Below are 26735 nucleotides of genomic sequence, written 5' to 3'. Positions count from 1 at the left end.
AATTCCACCAAAACCTGGAATTGATCATTCTCCCCTATTTTCCTCTAGCAACTGTACACATGCACAGACACTATACAGCTCATACCACACACACCTCACCACAGCCTGGCAACCACCCATTCCACTCTGGAAAGAAAAAAAAGCCCTTTAAAGGGGTGGAAGGTGGGAGGTGGATCTTAGCTCTGCCATTTTTAAGGTGGTGAGTGCTTAGCGCTACCCCATCTCTGTATTGGCTGCAGATGAGCATCCACATGGCCGTTCCAGCCACGGCACCCTTCATTTTTTCCTTGGAGGCCCAAAAGGCTCACAAATTGTGCCTGGAATTAGCTTGAAACCTCCCATTATATTGGGGTGTGGGATCGGCATTTCATGCAAGGAAAACTTCCCCTGTGAAAGCAGCCTTGATAGCTAATTGTCCCGTTTAAGTGTAAGACAGTTTCATGTGCTATTGTGGTGGAACTTGTCACTTACATAAGTGAGAGTGCAGGCAACATGATCAGGTAGTAAAAGTGTTGCTGAATAAATGAAAGGGGCTTTGCTGTGAAAATTGGAACAACCATTGCATAGTCAGGGATGTAAATGAGCTGGTAAACCTGTGCCTGAGCTACACCACTCTAATTGCAGATGTGGTTTTACACAAATGAATGTTCTCCAATATAAAATAATTCCTTGCACATAGAAAATTATGTCAGAAAGAAAGCTACTGCTCTAGCCTAACAGAGAGCAACTATTTTTTTTTTAGAGTTATAATTGCAGGACACTGGGAATGGATATTTGATTGATACAGGAGATTCTTGATGCAGGGGATTCAGCACCTGTGATATCTGTATTAATCCCCCACCTCCCAAATTAATAGCAAGTCTAGGAGATTTGTTACAATCCCGCTGTGAATGATCATACAGAAATTGACTTCTTTACATCTCCGAAGGGATCTTGGTCTTGAAACACCTGCATCACAGATAGTCTGGACTTAAATTAATGAAAAGTTTAATATATACCAATCTCTGCTTTGCATTCAGGTTCAGCCATGGATTAAGTGGCAGGCTTTAACTATTGCTTTTAAGTCTTGGTTTTCTCATTTGTAATCTAGCAAGGATAGGCATCTACTTCAGAGGATTATTGAGAGAACGGACAAGGGAAGCACTGTACACTTTTAACTATGTACAGTGTTTTTAAGTATGTTAAACGGGTCTCTAGAGAGGCACCATATATATTTTCTAAATAAATAACCCTAATTGAAGTAATTTGCTATAGTTCCCATCTTCAAAGAGTAGCAGAGCAGTTTGAGATGCAGGTCTCTGAGTTGTTTTCCCAGCAAGCTGAATCTACTTGGTTAGTAATTCACTATACAAAGCACCCAGAGGAGAGTTGCCTTGGTGACATCCTGTAAACTAAACAGTCTGAACGGGGCTCTAGCCAGGGAAAGGTTTTTATGCTAGAAAGTATAAGGTTTGAACTATAAAAATACAGGGAACTCCGCAATCAAGTCTAGAACACCACTTTGATGCTGCTTAGGTCCAGTAAATCTAGGGAACTGTAGCCTGCCTGTAAACCTGGATTTCTTGACCGCTTGGACTGATGCTGTTGGGGAAAGCAAATTTTTGGTAAGATGTAACCTCATTGGTATCCCATATTGCTTGGGTTTATGTATATGAGATCAGCAAAAAATGTGCTTTTTAAAAAAATAGCTGTTTACATATTGAGTTGATAAATAAATAAGAATATTTAAAAGCATATCTTGCAGTATGTGTTTTGACAATTCTCTGCCTTTCCAGAGTATTTTTTAAACCTTCATTTTAATCTAAGCTCTACCTTAAATTTAGAATGATAACCATCCTATCCCAAAGGGTTAAAAATATCTCCAGAGTATAATCAAATTCATTGAATTCTTTTCCTGACTTAACGCTAAGCCTTAAAGGCCAGGCAAAATAGGTGGTATCATAAGGACAGTTTTTCACATGCAAAAGAAGATGATAGAATAGCCGTCACCATGACAGACACAGGGGTAGATCCCTGTGATTTTATGCATCAAAAAACTTTTGCCAATAGAAAAGTATCACAGTAAAGAGAATCTTTCTACCTCTCTTTGCTTGCTGTGATAATGTTCTTCATTGCAGGGAAGTTTTTTAAAAAAAAACTTAAGACATAATTCCAAAATGTTACCTTCTACTTGTAGTATGACATAGCACAGTCCTTTCTCCTACCTCATCATTCCACCACCTCATCGTTCTGCATGAAATTACAGTGCCTGGATTTAGGCAAGTTTGTAGTTGGTAAAGTCCTGTAGTTAGGGTGGCAGAACCTCAGTACTGTTAAGAGGATGCCAGTAGGAGGTGGTATCAAAGATGTATTAGACCTACATATCTTAGGGCTCCATAGACTACAAGCAACACTTTGAATTGTGCCTAATAATCCTAATCTAGTTATAATTGTATCAGATGACCTGTCTCCAAAGGGCGGTGAGCTGCCATATTTTGCAGCAGCTGAAAATCTAAACTTTCAAGGGCAATCCCATACAGATCGCACTATACAATCCAGTCTCAGAGATATAGAAATGAATGGCTGTTATATTGCATCCATGTAAAAAAACCCCAACCTCTCTGAATAGGTGCACCTGGTATAATATCGCAGTCTTTTCAGCAGTGGCATAAAAACATTGAAGTTCTCTCGCCAGAAAGTAATTCCAGAGCAGTAATCACATTAGTGTGTTACAGCAAAGAATAAACAGTACCTTAAAAGCTAACGGGCTTTAATCTAGCAAAATGGTACCATTCCACAGTATTTGGCTTGCAACTCTTGGCTGAAACTTAAAAAAAAATAGTTGGCTTTCTCATTTTAAATATTCCTGATTTATTTCTGTTGTATAAATTGATTGTTTTTATTTTACTTATGGCTTCATACAGTGTTGTCAGCCATTCTGGGACTCTGGCACAAGGGGATAGGTGAGAAGGGAACAAATATTTTATTATTAGATAAAATATGCCCTAGCTACTCCGGAGAGTATCAAAACATTTAGAAAGATCCCAGGACTACATATGAGAGTGTTAAACCACATATAGCACTTTTTTTAAATAATTCAGTGTTATTGCACTGTTGATTATGTGTATTGCATTGTTTTTAATAATGTGATCTACTTAGAATTGCGAAGAGGAAGGCAGACTATAACTGAAGCAAGGAAAATAATAAATAGGATCCAAGTCCCAAGGTCACATAACTGCCAATTTACCAGCTGAGAAATAGATTCTGAACTTTGTAGATATGCTTCCCTCATCATAATGACATTATTTCAAATCCCCTTTTAAAATGTATGAAAATACACTATAGTAGTCTGTTATCTGTAACCTTTTATGCCATTGCATTTGTATTAAAGAGGTTTTGCTTTTGAACGAGGAGAGTACTCCTTGTAGCCATAGTAATCTAGAAATTCTTTGTGTTACCATGTGTAGGGAAAACATCTGGCATCTGAACAGAGTGGCAGCGAGTCTCTCCACATGCTGTTGATATCACTGGCAATTATCACTGGCAGATGACTTTAACAACATTGGTAAGTACAGAGAAGCAAGTTTCTAATTTTTTTCTTGATTGCAGTTAAATTTAGATTTGTAAAAAAATTAACACTAAAGTTTCAGGTTTCTCTTTGTTTTAAGCGATATGTCAGTTGTATTGTAGGGAAGATGCTTTGCTAATGAGTTAGGGACCATAGACTTCATCACTATATTGCCTTACATATTATCTGCTGCTTCAAATATGTACTCCTCCTATGTACCATCAGTGCTCCATGTTGTCTAATGTTAGTCCTAGAACTGATGTTCTGCTTTAGTATTTTTCTACTCTGTATTGGATTCTTGCTAATACTATGTCTTTTAAACTTGTATCTATTTACCCTATGGTATTGTTTATGAAATGTCCTTGATACTGTATTGAAATGTACTTGATACTGATTGTACTAATCTCATACTGTGTAATCCGCCTTGAGTCTCAGTGAGAAAGGCGGACTATAAATGACATAAGTAAATAAATAAGGAGCACGTACTCTTTTCATCAGGAAAAATCATGCAATGCTTTTTATTAGGACCAACCAACATCACAAAACACTAGCAGACTTTACATGACTTTTGTTTTTGGAATCTGTACAACTTGCTATTTGGAACCTTTGAGTGTTTTCAGTAGAAGAAATACTTCAGAGAGAACTGCCTGCCTGCTCAAATTCTTCTTTCCACAAAACTAGCTGGGAAAATTAAGAGATGGGGTAGAGCAGACCAATGGAACTAGAGATGCATGAAGTGAAACATCAATTCACAGATATATAAATAACCTGTTAGTGGGTGGGGGTTGCGAACTGTAGAGGTGAACAGTGAAATCCTAAGCAGAGTTACTCCATTCTAGTCCCATTGACTTCAGAGGACTTAGACTGAAGTAACTCTAGGATTTCACTGAAAAGGATATAAAACTCAAAATTAAACACGATAAATACATTGACCGTAACAGCTGTAGTTGGTGATAACCCAGTTACCTTAAGCAATTTAACACTTGAAGCAGCAAAGAGAGGTGTCACATCCATTTAAATCTTGGTTAATGCAGTTAATCCAGTTGATAATTTTTAATTGCTTGGCACTGTGGAGAACCACTGCTGTCAGGATAGATAGTACTTAGCTAATATAATCCATAAATTCCCATAGCCTAACTTGGTCTGGCTGTGATAACAAGACAGATTCTTATTTCTCCAGTTTTAGGATACAAAGTGGCAGAGAGACATTCAAAAAAAATAAAATGTTCCAGCTCTTTTAGATTTTACATTCAGATTACAATTGCCAAAGTGCAAAAGTGACTGACAGAATTATGCTGAAAAGCAAGATAGGAGTCCATTAGCACCTTAAAGACAACAAGTTTCACCGTTCTAAGAGTGCGGGCTTAGACTGGTATATGTCTATAGGATTGCATTGTAAATGTGGTTTTGTAATAGTGGCTCTTCAGCTCTACAGAATGTCTGGCACTCCATTAGGACACAAACTGTACAGGACCGTGAAAATTATATGCTCTAAATGCAGCATAGAAAGCAATCTGGAAGTTCAGCACAAACCCCAAAGCACCTCACCCCCCACCAAGCTTAAAGGGATTTAAATAAGCGCCTCCAAACTTTATTTCTGCTTTTGTGTGCCAGTTTGTATAAGAACAGTGAATAACAGAGAAGTTTGTTTCTACCACTTTGGAACTTCAATAAATAAACAATTTGAATGCCAGCAATAAAAAGCATAGAGCTTGAAACTGTTGATAACCAGTAGTAGGCAAAGGATAGCAACTATTGATTTAATAGGGCTTTAAAGGGAAATAAGCTTATTTTACAATGGGATAAACTATTCCCAAAAATTGAGTATTGTTGATGACAGAAGGTAGAGAGATTAATGTTTGAGAATGATAAGGGAGAGAAGAGCAGAAAGTAGGTTTATTAAAGAAATCTAACAAACATAAAAAAGTAATTCTATTAAATTATTCAAGATTTTATAATTAAATCAATTATTTGTTATCAAGCAGCCATTTAAAACTCCCCAAATCATATATGCTGTAGACCAAAGAGCACTACTAGCTTTTAATTATGTATAAGCTGTTCATTGTTTTGGACTTCTGGGTAGATTCATATATGGAGAAAAAACTTGAAGGATGCACAAAAAAGTGGAAATTACAGAAGGTTCCACTATAAAACGTGACCATCTGTTTGTTTAAAGCACCCCTTCCCCCCAATTTCTGGACTGCTTCGTAGCACTGAAGGCACTGAAGCACTGAATGAGCAACTGCTGCTCACAAAGAATCCTGAATCACCACCGAGTGTGAGAACCAGGGATCATTTCATAGACAAAAAGCTGGAGGAACTCATTAGTATAGCTCATTAGCATATGCCATGCCCCTTGACATCACCAGAAGTGTAATTAGCATAACTGATTTGCATATGCCACACTCCCTGACATCACCTATTTTGGCTGTTTTGGACCCAATCCTGGCCATTCAGGGCCGAAATTGGGCCCAAAATGGTCAGGATCGGGCTGCTGCTGAGCGGGAGAGTGATCCACCACCCGTCAGAGGCCCAATCCGGGCCATTTTGGTCCCAATCCAGGCCAAAATGGGCCCAAATGGCCGAGAGTCAGGTGGGCAGGGCCACCTGACATGTGACCTCTTTGGAGAACTGCCAGAACTGCATTCCTGTGTGTTCCCCCTCAAAATGAGCCCTGGTGAGAACTGTCACTATGTGAACACAATCAGTACACCAATATACCTTTGTAGATTTGCCATCCTCCAGGTGGGCCTGGAGTTCTCCTGCCCTCCAAGCTACAGCGATCAGTTACCCTGAAGAAAATGGCAGCCTCTGAGGGTGCACTCAGTGGCATCACATTTATGCTGAACTTCCTCCCCATATTGTGCCCTCCCCTGGCACTGCCTTCAAATCTCCAGGAATTTCTCAAGCCAGAGTAGGCAGCACTATCTTTTTACTATTGTCATGTATGCCTGCCTGCATACCTGCCATTAATGTGTTTTGCATTTTGTGCTGATCATAAGTGTTTGCTGAGGTTGTATTCTGTACTGTGTTGATCATCTGAGAGTGTGTAAACTGTTAACATGAAATGTACTGAACCAGTGGGGGTTGTCTGTTATCTGCTGAAGGTATTTACTTTCACTTCTACAGCAAGTGTCCTTGGATGCAAGCTGCGGGCAGCGAGCAACGTATCTTTTCTCAGAGACTGAGATGATTTCATTCTGTACTATGTCTAGCCTAAACTAATCAGTTCCCATGTAACTCTTTGGTTTTTTCACGCCAGAACGTTAACAGACCCAAAGTGTGGGAAGTTTCCCTATAATTAACGCTATCCCTTTTTGAACAGTCACTTCTGCCAATGCAGAATGTATAGATCACTTGGACTGTAGAGATGGCTAATAAAAGTTACTTCAACCAATGCACCTGAATGCTTGCTGTGAGAGGGACCTGGGGATCTACCTGCCAAGGACGGACAGCTATGATACTTTAATATACAGTAGCACAGATCCCCCAATATATCTAAACTTGAATTCAGCTTCAGCTAATCAAGATGTACCATGTTTTTCTTTTAGCCCTATGTTAATATAACTATTTACAATATTCCTGTTTATTAGAACTTTTATTACCTAACGTTCCATACCAGCGTTGCTAAGATGAAGTAATTCAATATTGATTAACAAATTGTTATTTAACGAAATTCATCATCTGATGGACCTTAAAAATACCTCTACCTGCTTCCAATCATTTGTTTTCAATATAAACTCAGAGCTGTACATTTCTCTGCATTTTACCTTGTAGATGGTAATTTCCCCAGAAACATAACTAGTCAAAACTCTGTATTGTGATTTGATCTGACTTTGAAACTTCATGGTAGCCATCTGCCAGGTAGTCATTAACCAATACCCAAATGGCTATACTCTACCATGTATTCTGTATCTGTGCTTTAACAATAGTCTGCAACTGATCGCTTGGATAGTTTAAAGTTACACCTTAGTTACCATTATTCAAAGAATGTTCATGCAAACTGTTAGCCTATTTTCAGTCTAACAAATGGTCAAAAACAAAGGCTATTTTACTTAGAAATGGAGATGTAGTGTATTAAATGTCTGGCTGCCATATGTTGTAGCTGAACAAAAAACAATGGGCAAAGATTACTCTTCTCTGGTTTTGTGTCTTGCCATTTTTCTAGTAACTTACTCATGGAGGCATCCTAGTCAGAATCAATTCTTCCAAGATCTCTCATGAGTTTAGGACCAAAGAGTGAAAAGTTTCACTTGTGAAGTTTTTACACTGATTTCAAAATATGTCTTTTTTTACACCCACCTAAAACATACACTTGATGACAATCAAGGAAATACCACAAAAAGCCCTCCATGGCCTTGGTCACTCATTTCTGTGGGACCGCCTGTCTCCCTAAGCTCCACCTCTGCAGCTTCACTTATTGGGGCACGGTCTTCTTAGGGTTGCCAGTACTCCGCTGGGGGCAGGGAACCCCCCACTCCCACCCTCCTCCCCCCACCCCTGCTTACCTGGCTGGCAGGGGGAAAGGTAGGGAAACACGCTTCCTGGGGTGCACTCCTGGGCGGTGCAACGCACTCTTGTGCTCTGCAGTGGGCCAGTTTGGGCCCCTAAAGGGCCAAATTGGGCCACCGTAAAATGGGCCACTGTGGATTGCAAGAGCTCTCCAGGGCCCTCCTGGCAGTGCTCCCATGCTCTGCAGTGGGCCAAATCAGGCCCGTTTGGGGCCAAAACCAGCCCACTGCAAAGTGTGGGAGCACTCCTAGGCCTGTTGCACCACCCTGGCAATGCTCTCATGCTCCATGGCGGGCCAAAATCAGCCTGCTGCGGTGAACAGGAGCGCTCCCAGGGGCAGCATGAGGCCCTGCGTGATGATGTCACTCCTGAAAATGATGTCATTGTGTAGCCCTGAGAGCACACGCACTTTACACGTCTACAAAGGTCTCCCGCCTCCTGCCTGGAGGGTGAGGGGTCCCTGCAACCCTAAGCCTTCTGCAGGTGCCAACCTGCAAATGGGTGAAATCAACAGCTGCCAGTACACATGCATTCTCTTTTGTGGCCCACAGCTTATCAAACGGTCTGATGAAGTTGTAAGGCTCCCACTCTCCTGATTTCTGCAAACTATGCAAAACTGAATTATTCAGGAGGGCTTTTTTACATAGGTAATACATCTGTACTTTAAAGAAATGGTTCAGAAAGATGTTGGAAAGGGTCTGTAGACTATACTACTGTATATGGTCTGTTGCTGTAAACATATTCCTACATCATGTTTAAATGCTTATGCGTTGTTTCATTTCAGTTTCAGATTTCTGCTTCTTTTTAGATTTCTGCAATCCAAACCTTATTACATTGTTTAGTAGATGTCCCATCCTGTTGATAATATTTGATTTGCATATATACTAGCATAGGCCCCTCTCATTGTTGTGCCAAAGCCAGCTGCCCATGTGGTGACATTATGCCAGTACAAACCACTGCACCAGCGGTGGAAGGAGTAGACCCAGGGTCTGGAGGTATCAAAAGGTAGTTTTCTCACGAAGCTTCAAAACTGGCAGAGAGTTGCACCTGCAAAAACCACAGTATAACCCACAGGCACTCATGCAATGGCACAGACCCAAACACAGACCCACCCACAACCCCTAGCAGAGAACAGCATGTTGGATGCAGCTGCAGCCAGTCACCCTTTTCCCAACACCAGTCAATTCCCAACCACTCACAGACCCCTCCAGCACCATATAAACCCCAGCCTGAGCACACTGTAGTTTAGATAGTAAGGTGCACCGATTGGGACGCCGATGCTGAGGCCCTGACATGCATACTTAGCACACACCAAGTTGTACTACAGTGGCTGGAAACATACAGAGAAGGCACTTAGCACTCACACCTGAGGGGGAGAGCAAACATCTCTCTTGAGAATCTGAACAGATACCACGTACAGAGACACAAACAAAAGGGGAAGGTGCGCTCTGACAGGTAAGCAGGGTGGGAACCCAGCAGTTCTGGCCTAGGAGACCGCACCCCCTTGCACACATTCCAGGTGCCACCTTGCCAATGGGGGCTCAAGCACCAAGAGCTATCAATCTGCACTGGGGGCATTTCAAGCCACACCCTTCCAGCAGTATGCCCCACATCATGTGACAGGGCAAACCCCTGGGGAAGCATTCCTGGGAGACCTGCTCGGGGGTGGGGGGAGAAGGATGCTGGCAGTCTGATACAGGGGTGTTATAGTGCACTCGCTTGCCAGGGTGCCCTCCCTGCTGGTGGGGGAGAGGGGACTACTGGGGTCTGGGGCAGCTGCCCAGTGGAATCACTGCCCAAGCCTTGCCAGGTCAGAGCCCCTGCAGTAGCAGCAGTGAACAGAGCAGATGCTGCTGCAGTGTAGTTTCTCGCAAGCTGGTGCAGATGTCTCTGTATATCCTTAAGGCCCTGTAGGCCACACAGCAGGCCGGCAATGGCCACCAGGAGGCTGCACAGCAGCACCTCGATAATGGCCACCTCCCTCACCAGGCACTGCTACCCTGTTGCCACCTGGTACAGACTGGCCTCTTTCTGTACAGCAGGGATGGCCATCAGCAATGTACATGTGTAGGGGAATGGGAAGAAGGTTGAAAGAGTCCTGTCACTGCCACTCCCCCCCCCACCTGTGACCGTCCCCCACACTCCTGCTGCTGTCAGGTAGAGGACAGCAGGCACACTGGGTCACCATGGCTGGTGCCAAAGACCTGATGTCACTCAGTGATGCTCTGGACATTTTGGCCTGACAGCAGCAGCTCTGATGGCCCATCCCCCATGACCAAGGGCCTCTCCCTCCACAGGCAGCTGCAGCTGGATTGCCATGTTATGGATTAGGTCATATATGTTAAAGAACTTGGTGACAGCCTGGGGGCCTGCAGGGTCCTATAGTTCCCTGTGTAGTGTAGTCATTGGAAGTATATCTTCAGTTGACTGAATGCCTGCTCGATAACCGTGTGTGGTTGTAGGTGACATGGTCTGTGGGATCAATCACCTATGGCAGGGACAGGAAGCGAGTTCACCCTCCCAGTCATGCAAGCAGCCTGTGGCCCCCTTAGTGGGAGCACGACCCTGTCCACCAACCCATGTCCTCCACTTAGGAAGCCAATCATCAGTAGAACCAGATAATAATAATAACATTTGATTTATATACCCTTCTTCAAGACCCTGACAAGACTCCCCTCCCCCCAAACCTCTTTTTAATGACAGATGTCTAAGGCAAACCCACTGCAGCTGCAGTAGAGAAGGAAGCCTCGCACTAGTTAACTACACACAGAAGTGAATGTCCTTGGAGCACAGGATGCCAGATGCTTAACTGCAAGTTTGCTGATCCCTGTTGGGTGAAAACCTTCACCTTGCTAGTCGATTGTTATAAGAATATAGTATATTAAGTACTTCAACAAAAGAGCTTTGATATTGAAAGGAACATTCTTATAGGGAACCTTCTACATATCTTCAAATGTGAGGCGTACATATAATTCTTAAAATAGGAAGCTGGATCCAGCCAAATGCAACTAAACTGATAAAGATGGGGGAGTTGAAAGACCCTAAAGCCTGTGGAAGGGAAAAGAGGAGGTGACATAAATAGATGATCCCTGTTACAAGAACATAGAGGAATAACTTCCGAAAATACCCAAACCACATGACTGGCACCTGTGTCAAGAAGGGCATCTGATCACAGAAACCCAGATAAGCAAAGGTACCTTGGAAGAGCCAATTTTTAGGCATGGGCCCAGATGGGTCAAGCGTATAAAAGGGAAGCCCCAAGAGAGGCAATACAAATCTTAATTTTAGATTTCTCCCAACCATTTAGTGAATTCCCAACAGCTTGGCCAAGCCTATTTTGGGGTAAGCATAATGCAAGCTTGCAAGATGAAATTTTTGCTTCTATGTTTAATAAAACTATAGCTGATTTAAGGACATCTGGTTATTTTGTGTCTTTTTTTCTTTTGCTACTTTGGTGGCACTTGAGGCTCAGAAAGGATTCCCTGTGTGGGTAACAAGTTGGGGTCTTTTGGAGAGACTGGAAATCTCCACAGTAGACCCCATCTCAGGGTAGTATTCCTACCTAACATGACCCCCCCCCACCTCAGTATACTTTTATTGTTGTTGCTTATTTATGGGCCGTTTTCACACTGCTTACTGGCCATGGAACATTGTGCCAAGCTCCCGGAAGCCATTCTTGTGCGAAATTGCACCAGGAAGACACTGTTGTTCTGGGAGCTCAGCGCAATGTTCTGTGGCTGGTAAGTAGTGTGAAAACGGCCATAGTTTGCCTTTTTCACTGAGATCCACGGTGGATTACATACTGTAAGTGAGTAGAATATAATCAATGGCTTGGACCTTCACAGAGCAAAAATACAATATGATCAACAGTTGGGAGAAAACAGATACAATAGGGTATGGTAGCCACAAATTTGAAAACTAGCATAAAGCTGAACATATAGATGAAACCTTTCTGAATTAAAGCATAAGCAATTAACAATTCCTAGTAATTCACATTTCCTAGACATTCATTGCAAAATCCACTTCCTTTCTACCCTACACCACCTGCCTGCTCTCTCACACACCCCAAATTTATTTTTTAGAAACCTTTGAAAAAGGTCTCTTCTAGAAGTACAGTATTTTAAGTGTTGTCTCTGAAAAATAAAACATCAAAACTTTTGTTGTTGCTGTTAAAAATACAAATTAGATCTAGTTCATTTACTACCTTAAAGGCTACCTGTCACAGAGAAGATCAAGAATGTTTTATTACTGTGCTAACTGACAAAGTAACCTGTCCTTGTTTGTATTTTGAAGCACTGGAGAGTGAAGTCCATCTTGGCATTCATTTTCCACCCTAATTTTGTATGTTTATGTTATTCTTAAGGGTAAAACATATGGGTAGCAGAATGACAGCAGCCCAAGAGTTAAGGTAAGTGTTTTCTTTTATATTGAAATGAAGAATAGATACACCAGGTGCTGGAAATATGTGATAGCAGGAGATAGCAAAGTTATAAGGAACCATATAATTAGTTCCATAAATCTAAAAGGGCATTACAGCTGTTTCACATCACAAACCAATTTTTAAGGAAAGTTTAACAGTTTGTGATAAGATTTGGGGGATGAACTTGGGGCTAGTATCACCTGCATGATACTGAACACTTTACAAAGCCTGCATGTCCCCCATATATCCATCCCATATTCTATTGGCAGACATATTTCCATGCTTGGAACTTAATTCTAAGGCTTATAGAGGCTCAGTTAAGACAGAAACGATGGGAATAGGGGACTTAAACCTTCCCTCTCTTCAGTTTTTCTGGGAAGCTGGTATTTGCCCTGCTGATGACCTACATGTAAGTTTCCCTCTTTGGGGCCATTTCTGGTCAGAGAAATGGTACAAGCTCTAAGGCCCCATCTCTTACATTGTGGTCCCAATGTGATTCACGCTTCCACACCCTTGAGAACTCCTACTGCACATCTGTTGACTTAACCCAGGGCTCGAGTGTATGAGCCTCCAGTAGTCCTTTGGAAGTCAGTCAGTTTTTCTTTTCCACACATTTTTAGATTAAAGGGTAGTAAGGCATGTCTAAATATGAAGTGATATGTGCTTCCATGCCTAACCACTTTAGTTTCTGCTTAAATTCTTAAAACTGAAGTTAGCACTGATTTGATCAAGGGCCAAAGTACAAGTGATGAATGACACAGGTTGGACACTTGTCAGCTTAGGCAGCTTGGTGGAATGTTGGACAAGTGACAGTTGAAAAGTCCATTAGACAGCAGTTGGAGAGCCAAGCTGCAAGACCAGCTACATTTCCCATCAAAACTTGAGGGAAGCTGACAAGTGTCCAACTAGTGTCAGGCATCACTTGTAGTTTGGCCCCAAGATGCATATATGCTTAAAACTCACAGCTTGTTTCCTTCAAGTGTAAATAGTGATGTTATTTTCTGGAACTTCCTGCTAAACTTTCATCAATGGCATTTTATCCTATCAGAATGATGTAACTTCCTCTTCTTGAAGACAAGCTCAAGAAAAAGACTGATAGCAATGGTCTTTCAAGTATTCTAAAACTCTCGTTCTACTCCTACAAGGCATATTTGAGCCCTAGTCAGATAATCAGCAACTCAGCGGCCCTAAGCAGTTTGAGAATCAGATTCCCATTAGTACATGTGATAGCTTTCCTTTGACCAGAGATACACATTCCTTCACCCTGGATAACTATTGTATATCCACTGAATGCTTCAAAGCCCAAGAAACTAAGGTACAGTTACAATGCAGCAATATAAAAATAGCAGATATAAAAAATGAAGGATCCAAAAGGAAAACATGCCAGACAATGTAACCTGTGAGAGTTTTTGTATTGTAAACCAAGGTTGGTTTTGATCATCCTTATGCTCATGTTTGCCCACGTAAAATGGTACACCCAGGGGAAGACTATGAATGCCATCTCTTAAAGCATCTTGAGAAATTCAAAAACAAAAACTAGTGGGGGGGATTTCATAGTCAGGAACGGCCCTAAAATACATCCAATCAAAAAGAATTCTCAGAAATGAAACTTGAGCACAATATAAAAGTTAAAAAAAACCATTTCCACTCTTGAATGCAGAAATACAGATGTAGATGCAAGCTGGCCGAACAAAGTCATAGACCTTTCATTAGCAAACACCACTCCTAATGCTTTGATGGATTTGGAACAACCAGAAAGCAGTATTTGTACTACTGGAGACATGAGGGTGGTAGAAAATCTCAGTGTCCCTGAAGCTACTAAGAACAACATCGGTGAAAAGGCTCCTATCATCCATATTACAGTATTAGATTATGAACTGTCTCAGATCCCCCAAGCGTTTAGATACTGTGTACCAAGAAAGAACAGCCCCCCTAGCATGCCATCTAACCTGAGCCACAGCTGTAATGTATTTTCTCACAAAGAGAAAGATGGCTGTGAAGTCAAGAGCAGAAAGACTGAGTCTGTTTTAAAACCTGGAACATGTACCAAGATGTCTCAAGACTTCATTATTCTAGGCAAGAGTTCCATTCAACATCAGTCAAATAAAACAAAAAATCAAATTTCTTGTATTCAAGGACAGTCTTACGAAGATGCTGGGATTTCCTTAAAGTTGCAGAAGAAACAATCTCAGAAGGAGAAATGCCATTTTGATCAGAGGAACCAGAAACCTCCAAAGCAGGTACTTCCCTGTATTTCCAAAAGCTCTGTTAGCTTAGGAAAAACGATCACTCCTGTTTCTGTTAGACAAGCACAGTCTACCTTAGATATCAAGGATCTGAACTACAGTGACATGTTTAAGGAAATACTTTCCAATGACAAAGGTCCTGGCATTTATGAAATGTTTGGGACTCCAGTATACTCCCGTGAGCCAACTGGACATGAAAATGGGTGTTGCAGAAATGTGCGTTCTGCTCCAGCTAGGAGACTCAGAGCTATAAAGCCTAAATCTAATCATCTCAGTGAGAAGAAGAACAGAGCAAGAAATACCCAGAGGAGGACGTATCCTAAACCACACAAGAATCCTCCTGGCATTAAACAGAAGCATAAGGATTTGATGCCAAGAGAGGCATCCGAGCTAGAGGATAGTAGCCAAGAACAGGGTGAAGGCATAGGCACTTCCAGCACAGATGGGCAAATAAATACTTCAAGGAATTCTACAACATTTTATGAAGATGATGCTCAGCAGCTTCCAGTTTCTACAGAGCTTACACAATCCGGTAAACCTAATGAAGTCATACCTATTTCCCACTTAGCAGCTATTGAAGAAACCTCACTCGAACACTCTTCAGATGTCGGTGATCATTGTATTCCTAGAGTATTTGTTTCCAGCTTCCAGGAATTACTTTGGCCACAGGTTAAGGATCATGCAAAATATGCTTCTTTTTTGAGCAGTGCAAGAGAAAGAAATGAAAATAAAAATCTAAAAAACAGCAAATGCTTAAAGCACAGAATAACCGAAGCCCTCAACTGCCATGTCAATCAGGATTTGTGTAGTGAAGATAATCAAGAAGTCCCTTCTACATTTCCTTTGCCAGAGAGAGTACCAAGCTCACCTCGACAAAATCTCCAGCATGGAAATGTTAACTTAGCAAATGCATCAGCTAAGTGGACTTGTCATTCTACAAGCCCCTTTCCCCAGACATGTGAAAATATCCTGAGCTGCACAAACAGTGAAGAAATAGCAGAGGACTTACTTTGTTGCTTAGCAGCTCAGTTGCTCTCTCTTGATGATGCAGAGGCCAGTGATTCCAGAGCAGTTATGAAAAATGAAAACGGTGAAGCACAAAAAGGATACACCGGGAATAAAGAAGCCACTGCAACAAATAATGCAAATAATAAGGTGAGCATTCATTAATATTTTCTGGTCAACAGTTTATTTGATAATGACAGTGAAACTGTGAAGGCTCAGGGCGTGTTAGACTTGGACCTGGAGAGTTGAGTCTCTATGTCCTGTCTCATGCATAAAATTGCTTTAGGCAGCTCATTGTTTTTATGGTTTTTATGGAGAAACACCGAATGTAGCAGAATAAAGTCCAACAAATGTCAAGATCATTTAAAAGTTGCAGTTATCTAAATGTACATCACATTAACTAATAACTCAAACACACATGGCTAAACTATGTCTTAGAACATTATTCAGAAATTAATAAATCCCCGCTGTGTCCCTCCGTAAGGTACTAGATTCTGAAAGATGACTATCAGCCAGGACATGCGCAGAAGGCAAGTGGTATATCAATCCTTTCCTTGAAATGTCCCCCAAGACTAAAGTTAACCAAGCTGGCTAATCAGCAGCTTGGTTAACTTGGTTAACATGATTGCAGAACAAAAGAACTCTTTTCTGTATCCATAACATGATTGCATCATCTTGTTGCAAATTATTGATCATGTATATGATGTTGATCATCCAAATTATGTGTTTCTGTTCTTTATGAAGCAAGTTTAGTCTGATTTAACATAGATTTCTCTTCTTTTTTATTAGTGCAAAAAAAGAAACAAAAACAAGACAAACAATATTAGTAACAAAAACAAAAACACCATTGACAAATTTATACATACGTTTCTATAAAAGGTTCCCAAATTTCTAAAAACCAGTCCATATGCAATTGCTGTCTATATGTGATACGCTCAAATGCTGATAAATTTATAAGGTCCTCAATCCTATTAGTTACAGGAAGTGGGCTTTTGTCTTTTTAGTGTTGTAGTATAAGTCTTTCAGTGACTGTAAGGGCATGGAGTGTCGATTTCTATTGACCATCAGTTAGGTTCCAAGAGACAGGCAAATAGTTTAGAAATACATTAACATCCTTAAAAATAAATGTGTTCTAATACAAAATTAATATGGATAATGACTTCTTCCCAAAGGGCCAAATAATTGAACATGTCCAAACCGTATGCTTAAGAGATGTATCTTATAAATTTCACTGCCAACAATTAAACACTGTACATAATCCTTTAATAAAAAGTCACTGTGATGTCCAATATACCCTAAACATAATTTTTTGCCGAATAAGTCACACCTTAAGATCCATAGCGGTGATAGGTATAAAGTTTAAATTCTTATCCAATTGCTTTGACAGAACTGGATGATCTAGCTCACTATTCCATTCATCTCTGAGACTCTGTGTATCATATTTATTGACCAACATCAAATATTTATAGACAAATATTGTAGGTTTTGTTTTCTGTATTTATTCAATAAGAGTTTCCAAAAGTGGGGGAGATTCTGAAGCACTCAAAGTTACTGGACCATATTTGAACACTAACAAATGTTACAGTTGTAAATACCATTCAGTAGAAGTTGGCAAATCTTATCTAGACCTGTGGGAAAGGTAGTCCCCTTCCTCCTAATCCTGAGTGCTGATTACAGCCACTCCATCAATCAGGCAGGTGTGGCAGATTTCCCTTTTGTTTTTGAGACCTAAAGCTCTCCCTTTCTCCAAAGGCCTTTACTTTCCAATCTCCAGGTTCATTCCAGGGTGTACACACACCTAAGTCATAAATTCCAGACTCAGTTTAAATAAAAGTTAAGTTTATTAGCTTAAGAAGTGTTTGGAGAAAACATCAAACACTCTTACATAGGCAACAGACATAAAACAAGAAAACCTTACTGTTGCTACATACATCGGCCTATCTAAAAACTCAAGAGCTTGCTACCTAAGCATCTCTGGTTGACATCCATTTGTTGCTTATCTCACCTGTCCCTTTAGAATTCGAGCCCTCTCCCATGCCTGACCGGCCGGCATGAAAACACGTTGAGGTTCAGCTTCTCTCTACCACAATGGACCAGCATAGATTGGAACGGAAAAGAATGTTGTAGTTTGCTGAATGAGCTGAGAAACCATCTTTTTAAGGACTCGGTGCATCACTTGGCAATTCACAAGCCAATCAGGGTCAAGCTGTTAATTAGCATTTCAGCTATGTGAAATTCTAGAGAGTGCAGACAGAAACTGTCTGAGAACAGTCTCCCAAGGCCGGATCACTGGGGAACTCAAGAGACCGCTCTGCAGGTGTTAATAATCAGCCCAGCCACCACATACTTGAGCTAGGCCAGAATCACAACACTTACAACTCTGAACCTAAGTTCATCCATTTTTACCAAAAACCCTGGCTTTGGGCTGTCAATTTCCTTGCAAGACTTCAGCTGAAAACATGCCAAAAACTCATGATAACTGCCTAGCAGTTTTGATGATCTAAGGTAAAAAATTCCCTTGTCTGTTCAAGCCTTCCATAAAAAAGATCTCCCAGTTTTTAAATCTGGACCTTAATGTTAGTTTAGCATGTGAGAATGGGCCAAATTGATATTGTTGTAGTATTATGTGCCATACTTCTCTAGTTGCCAAAATTGCAGGAGGAACAGAATAGATGTTAATAATTTTATTCAATCTCTATGCAATCACAGTGGTCAAAATCCTGAACTCTTGATTAAATGAGATTGGTCTAAATAACTCAGCACTTTACTTATCTTTACCAGCTGTATGGATAACAACATTGGTTTTATTCCATGATTTTAGGAGTGTCTTTGAGTGAAACATCTCATTAATAGTTAGTTATTATTAAGTTCTTAATCTCAAGCCTATTGTGTGCAGAAGCAAAATTCTCTACAAACTTTATCATGTATTCTGCGCTCAGTCAATATTGTATACTTCTCTACTACCTCTTACAGAATTGCTGTCCAACTATCCTGGAGTCCAATGGGGAAAATAGATTTTGCAGTGCAATAATATTTTCAGAAAGCAGTTTAACTAATGAAGACCCTATCATGTGGACCAAAGGTGAAATCCTTGGAAAAGGTGCCTATGGCACAGTAAGTTGCATTGAGGGTATCTGTTTTATGGAACATTCCTAACAATAACTGTATTCACAATATTCCTATTTATTGCATTTTTAAAAATATTTTGGTAGGTCCAGACCACCAATTTCCTATTCTCCCTAAGCCAGCAGAAGCAGATATAAAGCTATCCTCATTCCTATGGCTGGATTTGAAGGGGAAACCTGAATGAGGTTTTACATTACCTGCTACAATGTAAATACTCATTTACAGGTACAGTTAGTAATATGCTTATCTCACAGCATGCATTTGCTTCCTCCGATTAAAGGTGAATTACATCCATTGGCTTACATGCAAAAACAAGAAAATGGTTACACCTAGTAACTCCTTATCTTAATATTGCAGCAAACCAGTCTGGGAAGTTTTGCACTTACAAAAGCTACATGTGTGATTGCAGCTTCTTTACTTGTCCCCATAGAAAACAATAGGATTTAGGTTTAGGAAAACAGAACAAGTTTTGGCTCCATTCCCAATCGTCCAAATGCAGCTTTGCATTTTTGGGACCTGTGCAGTTCTACAAGTCAAAGAGATGTTGGGCAAAAACAATGAGGGGTTCATTGTTGTGTCTTCTGAGCAGTCCCACATTGGAACTGCATCTGTGTAGGCCATCTGCAGATGTTCCAAACTCCTACAGACACGAGATGCTCGTCTAGCCTTTTTGTCTGCTTTTCTCCTGGACGTGGCTATAAAAAGCGGGGTGAGTGGCTCCCTCCCTCAATAATCCCTGATGATAAGCAAAGGCTTGCAAAAATTTTGCAAGGAGAAACTTTAAGGCTCTCCAAACAACAAATGAACATGGCCAGACATATTGGAGATTGCTCTTTGAGAGCTATGGCCTCTGCAATTGTCATATGTAAGCATGTGTAGGTCATAACCACAGCGTTAGCTTCTCACCATAGGATGAGGGTAGAAGACCTTCCCTTTGAAGGTACAGACCTAATTTCATCCAGCATGGATGTGGCACTCCAAAAGATTAAGGATGATAATATGACAGCAATGTCATTGGGTATCACACCTCTCTACCCAAATCCTTTTAGACAGAGAATTCCCCCAAGGTCATATGTGCCTTATAATAATAAATATGGGAATGGGCTATCCAGCATTGAGTCACTCTCTTTGCCATACGTATAGTGGGCAAGGACAATGTTCTGGCAGATGCACTAAGTCAGTTCAAAGCCCAGAACTACAAATGGTCCGTCTGCATGGACTTCCTCTGCCCTGTTTTTGCAATGTGGGGATATCCTACCATAGCTCTGTTTGCCACAGACCTCAACAAGAGATGTGCTTGATATTGCTTATGGGCAGGAAAGGGAAAGGTCTCTCTCAGGGATGCCTTTCAGATCCCTTGGCCGGGCATCCTCCTGAATGCATTCCCCCCTCTACTTCTTATGATATTGGTACTCAGTAAGATGATGAGGGAAGGTTACTTAGTGATCGTAATAGCTCATTACTGGCTGAGACAAGCCTGGTTTGCAACTCTATTCCAAATGGTGCAGGGCAGAATCTACCATTTTCCCACAAAACCATACCTGCTACAGGACAATGTGGTTCTCCACCGCAACCTGGGCACTCTGAAACTGATAGCCTGGTTCACATCCCACCTGGACTGAATTTCTCCTCCCCAGTCCAGAAGGTCCTGTTGGAAGCTAAAAAACTATCCACCAGGAAATCATACCTAGCCAAATGGAAAAGATTTTTTCTTTGGGCCTCAGGCAACAACTTGAACCTGGTCTTGGCCTCATTACCATCTATTTTGCACTATTTGGTCCAGTTAAAGGATCAAAATTTGACCAATTCTTCCATTAAAGTCCATCTAGTGACCTTTTTGGCATATCATGATGAAATAAATGGGAAATCTCTCTTTGCCCAGACACAATGCCAGTCCTACTGCAGAGATTTCCCAAATCTATATCCTCCAGCATCCAGGCCAGTTCCCCACTGGAGTCTTTCCTTGGTTCTCGCTTCATGCATAAACCTTTCAAGCCCCTACATACCTGCTCCCTTAAAGTTCTGACAGCTAAAACAGCCTTTCTGGTGCCTATAACCTCGGCTAGGAAGGTGAGTGAACTGCAGACAAGGTTGTCCTCCATCCAAGCCTCCCCTTTCTGCTGAAGGTCGTCTCCACTTTTCATTTAATCGGGACATTGTCTTTCCGGTATTTTTCCCTACTCCTGTGACTGACACAGAGAGGTTTTTGCACACCCTTGATGTTAAAATGCTTTGTGATTATACTTGGACAGAACAGCTCCTTTCCGAAAGGACCCTAATCGCTTTGTCTCATTTAAAGAGCCCAAAAAGGCTCTGAAGGTAACTGCATAGACCATTTCAAATTGGATAGTTTGGCTCATTAAGGATTGTTATAATCAGTCTAAACAACCATGCCCATTGCACATAAGAGCGTACTCTACAAGGGCTCAGTCCACCTCATCAGCCTTCAATCTGGACATCCCTCTAGAGGAATTGTGTAAGACCGACACCTGTTCTACACCATCCACATTCATCAAGCATTATGCCATTGACGTAGACTCCAGAAGGGATGCAGCTGTGGGTAAGGCCATCCTGGAGAGTCTCTTCCAGTAAAGAGCTTCATGCCCACCTCCTGGGTAAAGTTAGCTTGCTAATCTCCAATAGGGGACTGCACAGAAAACATGACAATGAAAACACGGTTGCACTTACCTGTAACTGTTGTTCATCAAGTGATCTTCCCCCTCCTTCCACACAGTTGCTCTTTTTCTTACCTTCCTTCTACACCTGTAGCTTACAGAACTGAGAAGGGGAGCCGTTCACCCCACATTTTATAGTCGTGCCTGGGGGGGAAAGCCTGTGAAAAGTCTAGGTGAGCTTCTCATGCCTCTAGGAGCTTTGAAACATCTGTGGCTGGCTTATACATGAGCAGTTCCCATGCGTGCCTGTACAGAAGACCATTTGATGAACAACAGATACAGGTAAATGCAACCCTGTTTTCCATTAGGGTAAGCAGGAGGCTCTGTATATATATTAGCAAAATATAGAGAGACCCATTGATCTTTGCCACATCCTGATAATGCCACACAACCAATCTTTCCACAAACCCTGCATGACTTTTCAAGTATTACGGTTTTTACGCTCCAGTCCTGCATGCTATGTGTAGTCATCTGAGTATAAGCAATTGCCATTTTGTCTGAAAAAGGGAACCTGTATTTTTCAACTTCAGTATGTGCTACCTGAAAAATAGATTTTCAGGGATACATGTTCTGTTACCACATGTGAGTTCCTCTTTAGACATGTATGGACTCCCTAACTCGGGTTTAGGACACTTACCCATAATCACAATCAATTTGGGGGAATTAAGCTCAGTGTCAGGGGAACTCTCTTCCTGCTTCCACAGTCTGGCTAGCTTGGAAAACTGAGGCACCTGCCTATTAGGGGGAGCAGAATATGTAGTTTTTTGGGGGGCGGTCTTGTATCTGGATAGTGGGCAGGCAAGCTCAAAGTGCCTCTCATACTCTACCAGTAGCCATGAAACAACCCGATCAAAGCAAGGTTTAGAATTAATTGAGGGAAATATAGAGGTACAGGGACTGAAGAGGTACTCAAGCATAAGAACAGTGTAATTGTTGTGTTTAGAAGGACATGCATGTGGAGAGTTACATGAGGGGAGAGAAAGAGAAAAGAAAACCAAGCCTCTGGCTGAGTGGGAATTCTGCACCAGGGAATGGCTGCAAGGAGAACTGAGGAGGGCAATTTCAAGAAGGGGAAAGGAGTTTATTTCCAGAGAAAAGGAGTAAAAAGAAGGAATTTATCTTTCCTCTGTCTTCAGACCTGTGTAGGCTGCTTTGATGACCTAGAAATTGAGAGAGGAGGACACCAGGAAGGGCTTCTGAAGGTCCCAAGGAAAACATTGGCTAGTTCCAAAAGGGAAGCATGGAGTGGACAGCCTCTGAGCCAGCAGGGGGGATTAGACTGTCCCTTTTGGCTTGCTGAACAACAATAGTTATAGGAGCCAGCACAAAAGAATGATCAAGGAAACAACTGTAACATCCAGGAATTCAAGGTGATTCCACGATAAGAATCTGTGGGTTTTCTGACTTCGGGTGCGTTAGGAAGGACGACTCCCCAGATAGGTAACAAAAAGTGATCACATCGAGGCTTGCAGGGTGGAGGCTTCACCTGTCCTTGTGGCACAGGTCAGTAGAAGTAATCTAGCCCACTTCCCTATTTGATATTCGTTTGTCCTTGCTGATGAAATTACATTGATAGGTCTAGATGTGTGCAAGCCCCTGTGGCAATGGGTAGGCATGCAGATGTCCCATCAGTGAACCAGTCTCCCACCCAAAGTTATGGCCACTTCTTAGCATAGCCTGAGGAGAGCCTTGGCCTTACCTTTTCCAAAGTATGGCATTGTGAGCTCCTGAATGGTTGCCGAAGGGAATTTACCAAGAGGGAGTCAGAGCAGACAGAACACATCTGGGAAGGGCCCCTCTGATAATAATTCACATGAACCAAAGTTGTAAAACATGCACATTGCCCTTTCCAGAAGATGGAGATGACACATGGATCTCTATCTCATACACACATACAAATTAAATGCAGTTTAAACTGTACCTGCCCCTGAAATATTGGACACATTCTATTACAGGTATAAATTAACCTGGTTAACAGGAATTCTATAATATTAATGTCAGAAATACTTTAAAAGTTTTAGTTCCATTTCCAAACAGGAAATTTTGATTTGATTTATAGGTGTATTGTGGACTTACAAGCCAGGGGCAATTAATAGCTGTGAAACAAGTAGCGCTGGACTCCTGTGATCAAGCTGAAACTGAAAAGGGATACCAGAAATTGCAAGAAGAAGTTGAGATTTTGAAAACTCTCAAACACATCAACATTGTGGGATACCTGGGGACATGTTTGAAAGATAACATTGTGAGCATCTTCATGGAGTTTGTTCCTGGTGGCTCAATTTCAAGTATTATTCACCGTTTTGGACCATTGCCTGAAATAGTCTTTTGTAAATATACAAGACAAATTCTTCATGGAGTTGCATACCTACATGAAAACCATGTGGTACACAGGGATATTAAAGGCAACAATGTCATGCTTATGCCAAATGGTGTGATCAAGCTCATAGACTTTGGATGTGCAAAACGTTTGGCATGCGTAAGTCTGACTGATACACATAGTGACCCACTCAAGTCTGTCCATGGCACTCCTTACTGGATGGCACCGGAAGTAATAAATGAATCCGGCTATGGAAGAAAATCAGATGTCTGGAGCATTGGTTGCACCGTCTTTGAGATGGCGACAGGAAAACCACCACTGGCATCCATGGACAGAATAGCAGCCATGTTTTATATTGGAGCCCATAGAGGGCTGATGCCTCCGATTCCCAGTCATTGCTCAAGAAAAGCAGCTGATTTTGTCCATGTGTGCTTAACTAGGTAAGTGTGTTGATGACTGAGACAAACCTTCAGCCATATTACTTAATTCCATGGATTAGATCCAATCCTCAGCTGGTGACAAAGGGAGGCCTCTTTGACCACCAGTTCATGGGACCTAAGCCATGTGGGGGACAGGGGCTTTCATAAGAAGAGGATTTGGACAAGCTTGAGGAAAAAAGCTGGTGGCCCTAAAACTTTTTACAATTTCTTTTGCTTTAACAAAAAATCATGATGAAAACTATGAACAATACAATGTAAGTTATATCATTGTTAAAGTGAAATCTTTGAGGTGACACATGTACAATCAATAGGACATCAATTACCATATACATAGTGCATGCTCAGATACAAAATTTTTACTTTGATTGTTCCTTAAGCAAAAGAAGCAAATTTTGTCAGTAAGCAGTAAAGCAAAACACCCTAATATTTTTCATAATGAAATTGACCTCTCTCTATTTGGAACTTCCCCTCTCCACCTGTTATTCAGGCAAATTTTTGGGATGATTGGTTTTGTCTGTGGGAGCTATTGACTCACAATGTTCCCATGGGTAGCTCATCTGCAGTCTTGGTTCTGAGGCTGGAGAGGAATTGCTGTTTTGACAGACGTGTGTATAATAGGATGAAAGCAGACTAGAGGGCTGCAAGAGTCCACACTATTGCTGAGTCCACACTATTGCTGAGTCCACACTATTGCTTTGGCAAACAGCATTATCTTGAAAAGGCTGAAGCAGGACTTTCATTTGGTTCCACTAAGCTCCAGTTGTGTGTCTGTAAGCACAGTCAGTAGAAACCCTCAATATCCAGCTTCTTACCCAAACGAAGCTAAATCTACCTTGGATTTCTGCTACTCAAGGGAAGGGGAGAAGGCCTAATATGATCCAGATTCTGTTTTTTTTTAAAGTTAAGCCTAGTTTAGTGAGTAGAAGATAACCATTTGCCGAACACTGCCTTTTAGCCGCAGCATGGTCTTATTAAAATCTCAGTACCACTGAACTAGCTTATAAATTGTAAATGTTATCTGGTATGCAAATATATCATTCAGATTCTGAATTTTGTGACTTAAAAATATCAAAGCGCAAGGCTGACATAATTGTAACTGGACAACCTAGAATGATTCGGTTTGATTGCTACTCAGTTGGCTCAGCACTCAGTGATGAAGGGTTGTGATGAACTAGGATCTCAAGAAAAAAGTTTAAATTTAAGAGTTAATTATCAACCACATGTGCACCAAATGCTGATTATGCCCCCCTCCCCATGTTCCTGACATCATCTTCTGGCTCTTGGAAAGAGCATTCCTAGGGTAGTCTGGCCTGTGTAGAAGAAGAGTTATGCAAGTTGATGCATTTCAAGGATGAGGGAAGGGGGTGAAACCATTCCTTCTGTATGTTCCAAAAGTGCAACTCTGATGACTGGAGAATTTCATCCCTTTCTTGCTGCAGATCCCTAACTTGTGTGGCTGTTCTTCCATTTGGGTGCCACAGTCCGAGAAATGATCTTGCGAGGTATCAGGCTGCCAGAATATAGAGAAATGTGAAAACTCCTTGAGCCTTCTGTGAACACATAGCTGGCTATAGATCTATTATTCAAGTCAAAGTAAACTCTATATTATAGACAATTGCACAGAAACACAGGAAAAAAACTGTAATACATAAAGCATCCTTGAATTCATGTATCATCTGGCTATTACATCACTTGCCCTCAAAATTTTCTCTCGTTTTCTTTTTTATTTTTAATTATACCCAACACAGGGACCAGCATGTGCGGCCTACTGCTCTACAGTTGCTACAGCATCCCTTTGTGAAGGGAAACCCATGAACTTTGCAAAGCTTCCTATCAGATATCAAGATTTTCTACTTACGGAAGGTTAAATGACTCTAATTACACCAGCGTTTACCTTTCAGCTTCAGGATAAACTGGACAAAACTATGGTTATTATCATAAAGCTACACATAATTGTAATTCATTATTAAATTCTTATGCATTTTTGTATGCGTAAGATGTATGAATCCTTTGAGATCCTTGACCTCCATCTGTCCATTACCTTAACCTTCTCCATTGTTACTTAACAACCAAATAGATTTCCAGGGTATGAGCTTTTGAGAGTCAAAGCTCCCTTTGTCAGATAGTTGGTCTTTAAGGTGCTACTGGACCAGAATCTTGCTCTTCTACTACAGACCAACACGGCCACCCACCTGAAACTCTCTCTCCATTGTTACTGATGCAGCAACCCCAAGTTTGGGAACTGGATGTTTTTAGTAGCATGTGCCAGTGGGTGATGTAGTCCACTTGAAAACCCTCAAAAACTGTGTTAAAGGGAAATCATCATGTACCAAGGCAGAGAGAGTTATCTCAGGTTGAATTTTGTTGTCAAAGATTCACCGTGATTTATAACATTGATGTGGGGGATTGTATTTATACTGAAATGTCAAATAAATCCAACATAGTTC

At 41.3% G+C, this 26735-nt stretch overlaps 1 protein-coding gene across 2 annotated transcripts; it reads left to right on the top strand.

The window, feature by feature from the left end:
* The first annotated feature begins 1434 nt into the window (after positions 1 to 1434).
* MAP3K19 (mitogen-activated protein kinase kinase kinase 19) lies at positions 1435 to 26735 on the top strand. 2 transcript variants are annotated; one of them, XM_054971981.1, is made up of 7 exons: positions 1435 to 1604; positions 3447 to 3544; positions 12423 to 12467; positions 14140 to 15880; positions 18704 to 18844; positions 23591 to 24288; positions 26037 to 26735. In XM_054971981.1, the coding sequence occupies exons 3-7, from the start codon at positions 12433 to 12435 to the stop codon at positions 26101 to 26103; spliced, it is 2682 nt and encodes an 893-aa protein (XP_054827956.1). In that variant the 5' UTR covers positions 1435 to 1604; positions 3447 to 3544; positions 12423 to 12432; the 3' UTR covers positions 26104 to 26735. The 2 variants fall into 2 exon arrangements, with proteins under 2 accessions (XP_054827956.1, XP_054827957.1); XM_054971982.1 differs by lacking the exon at positions 26037 to 26735 and having other exon boundaries at positions 23591 to 24292.

Source organism: Eublepharis macularius, chromosome 2, assembly GCF_028583425.1.
Source record: "Eublepharis macularius isolate TG4126 chromosome 2, MPM_Emac_v1.0, whole genome shotgun sequence".
NCBI lineage: Eukaryota > Metazoa > Chordata > Lepidosauria > Squamata > Eublepharidae > Eublepharis > Eublepharis macularius.
This window is presented reverse-complemented; position numbering and strand designations above follow the sequence as displayed.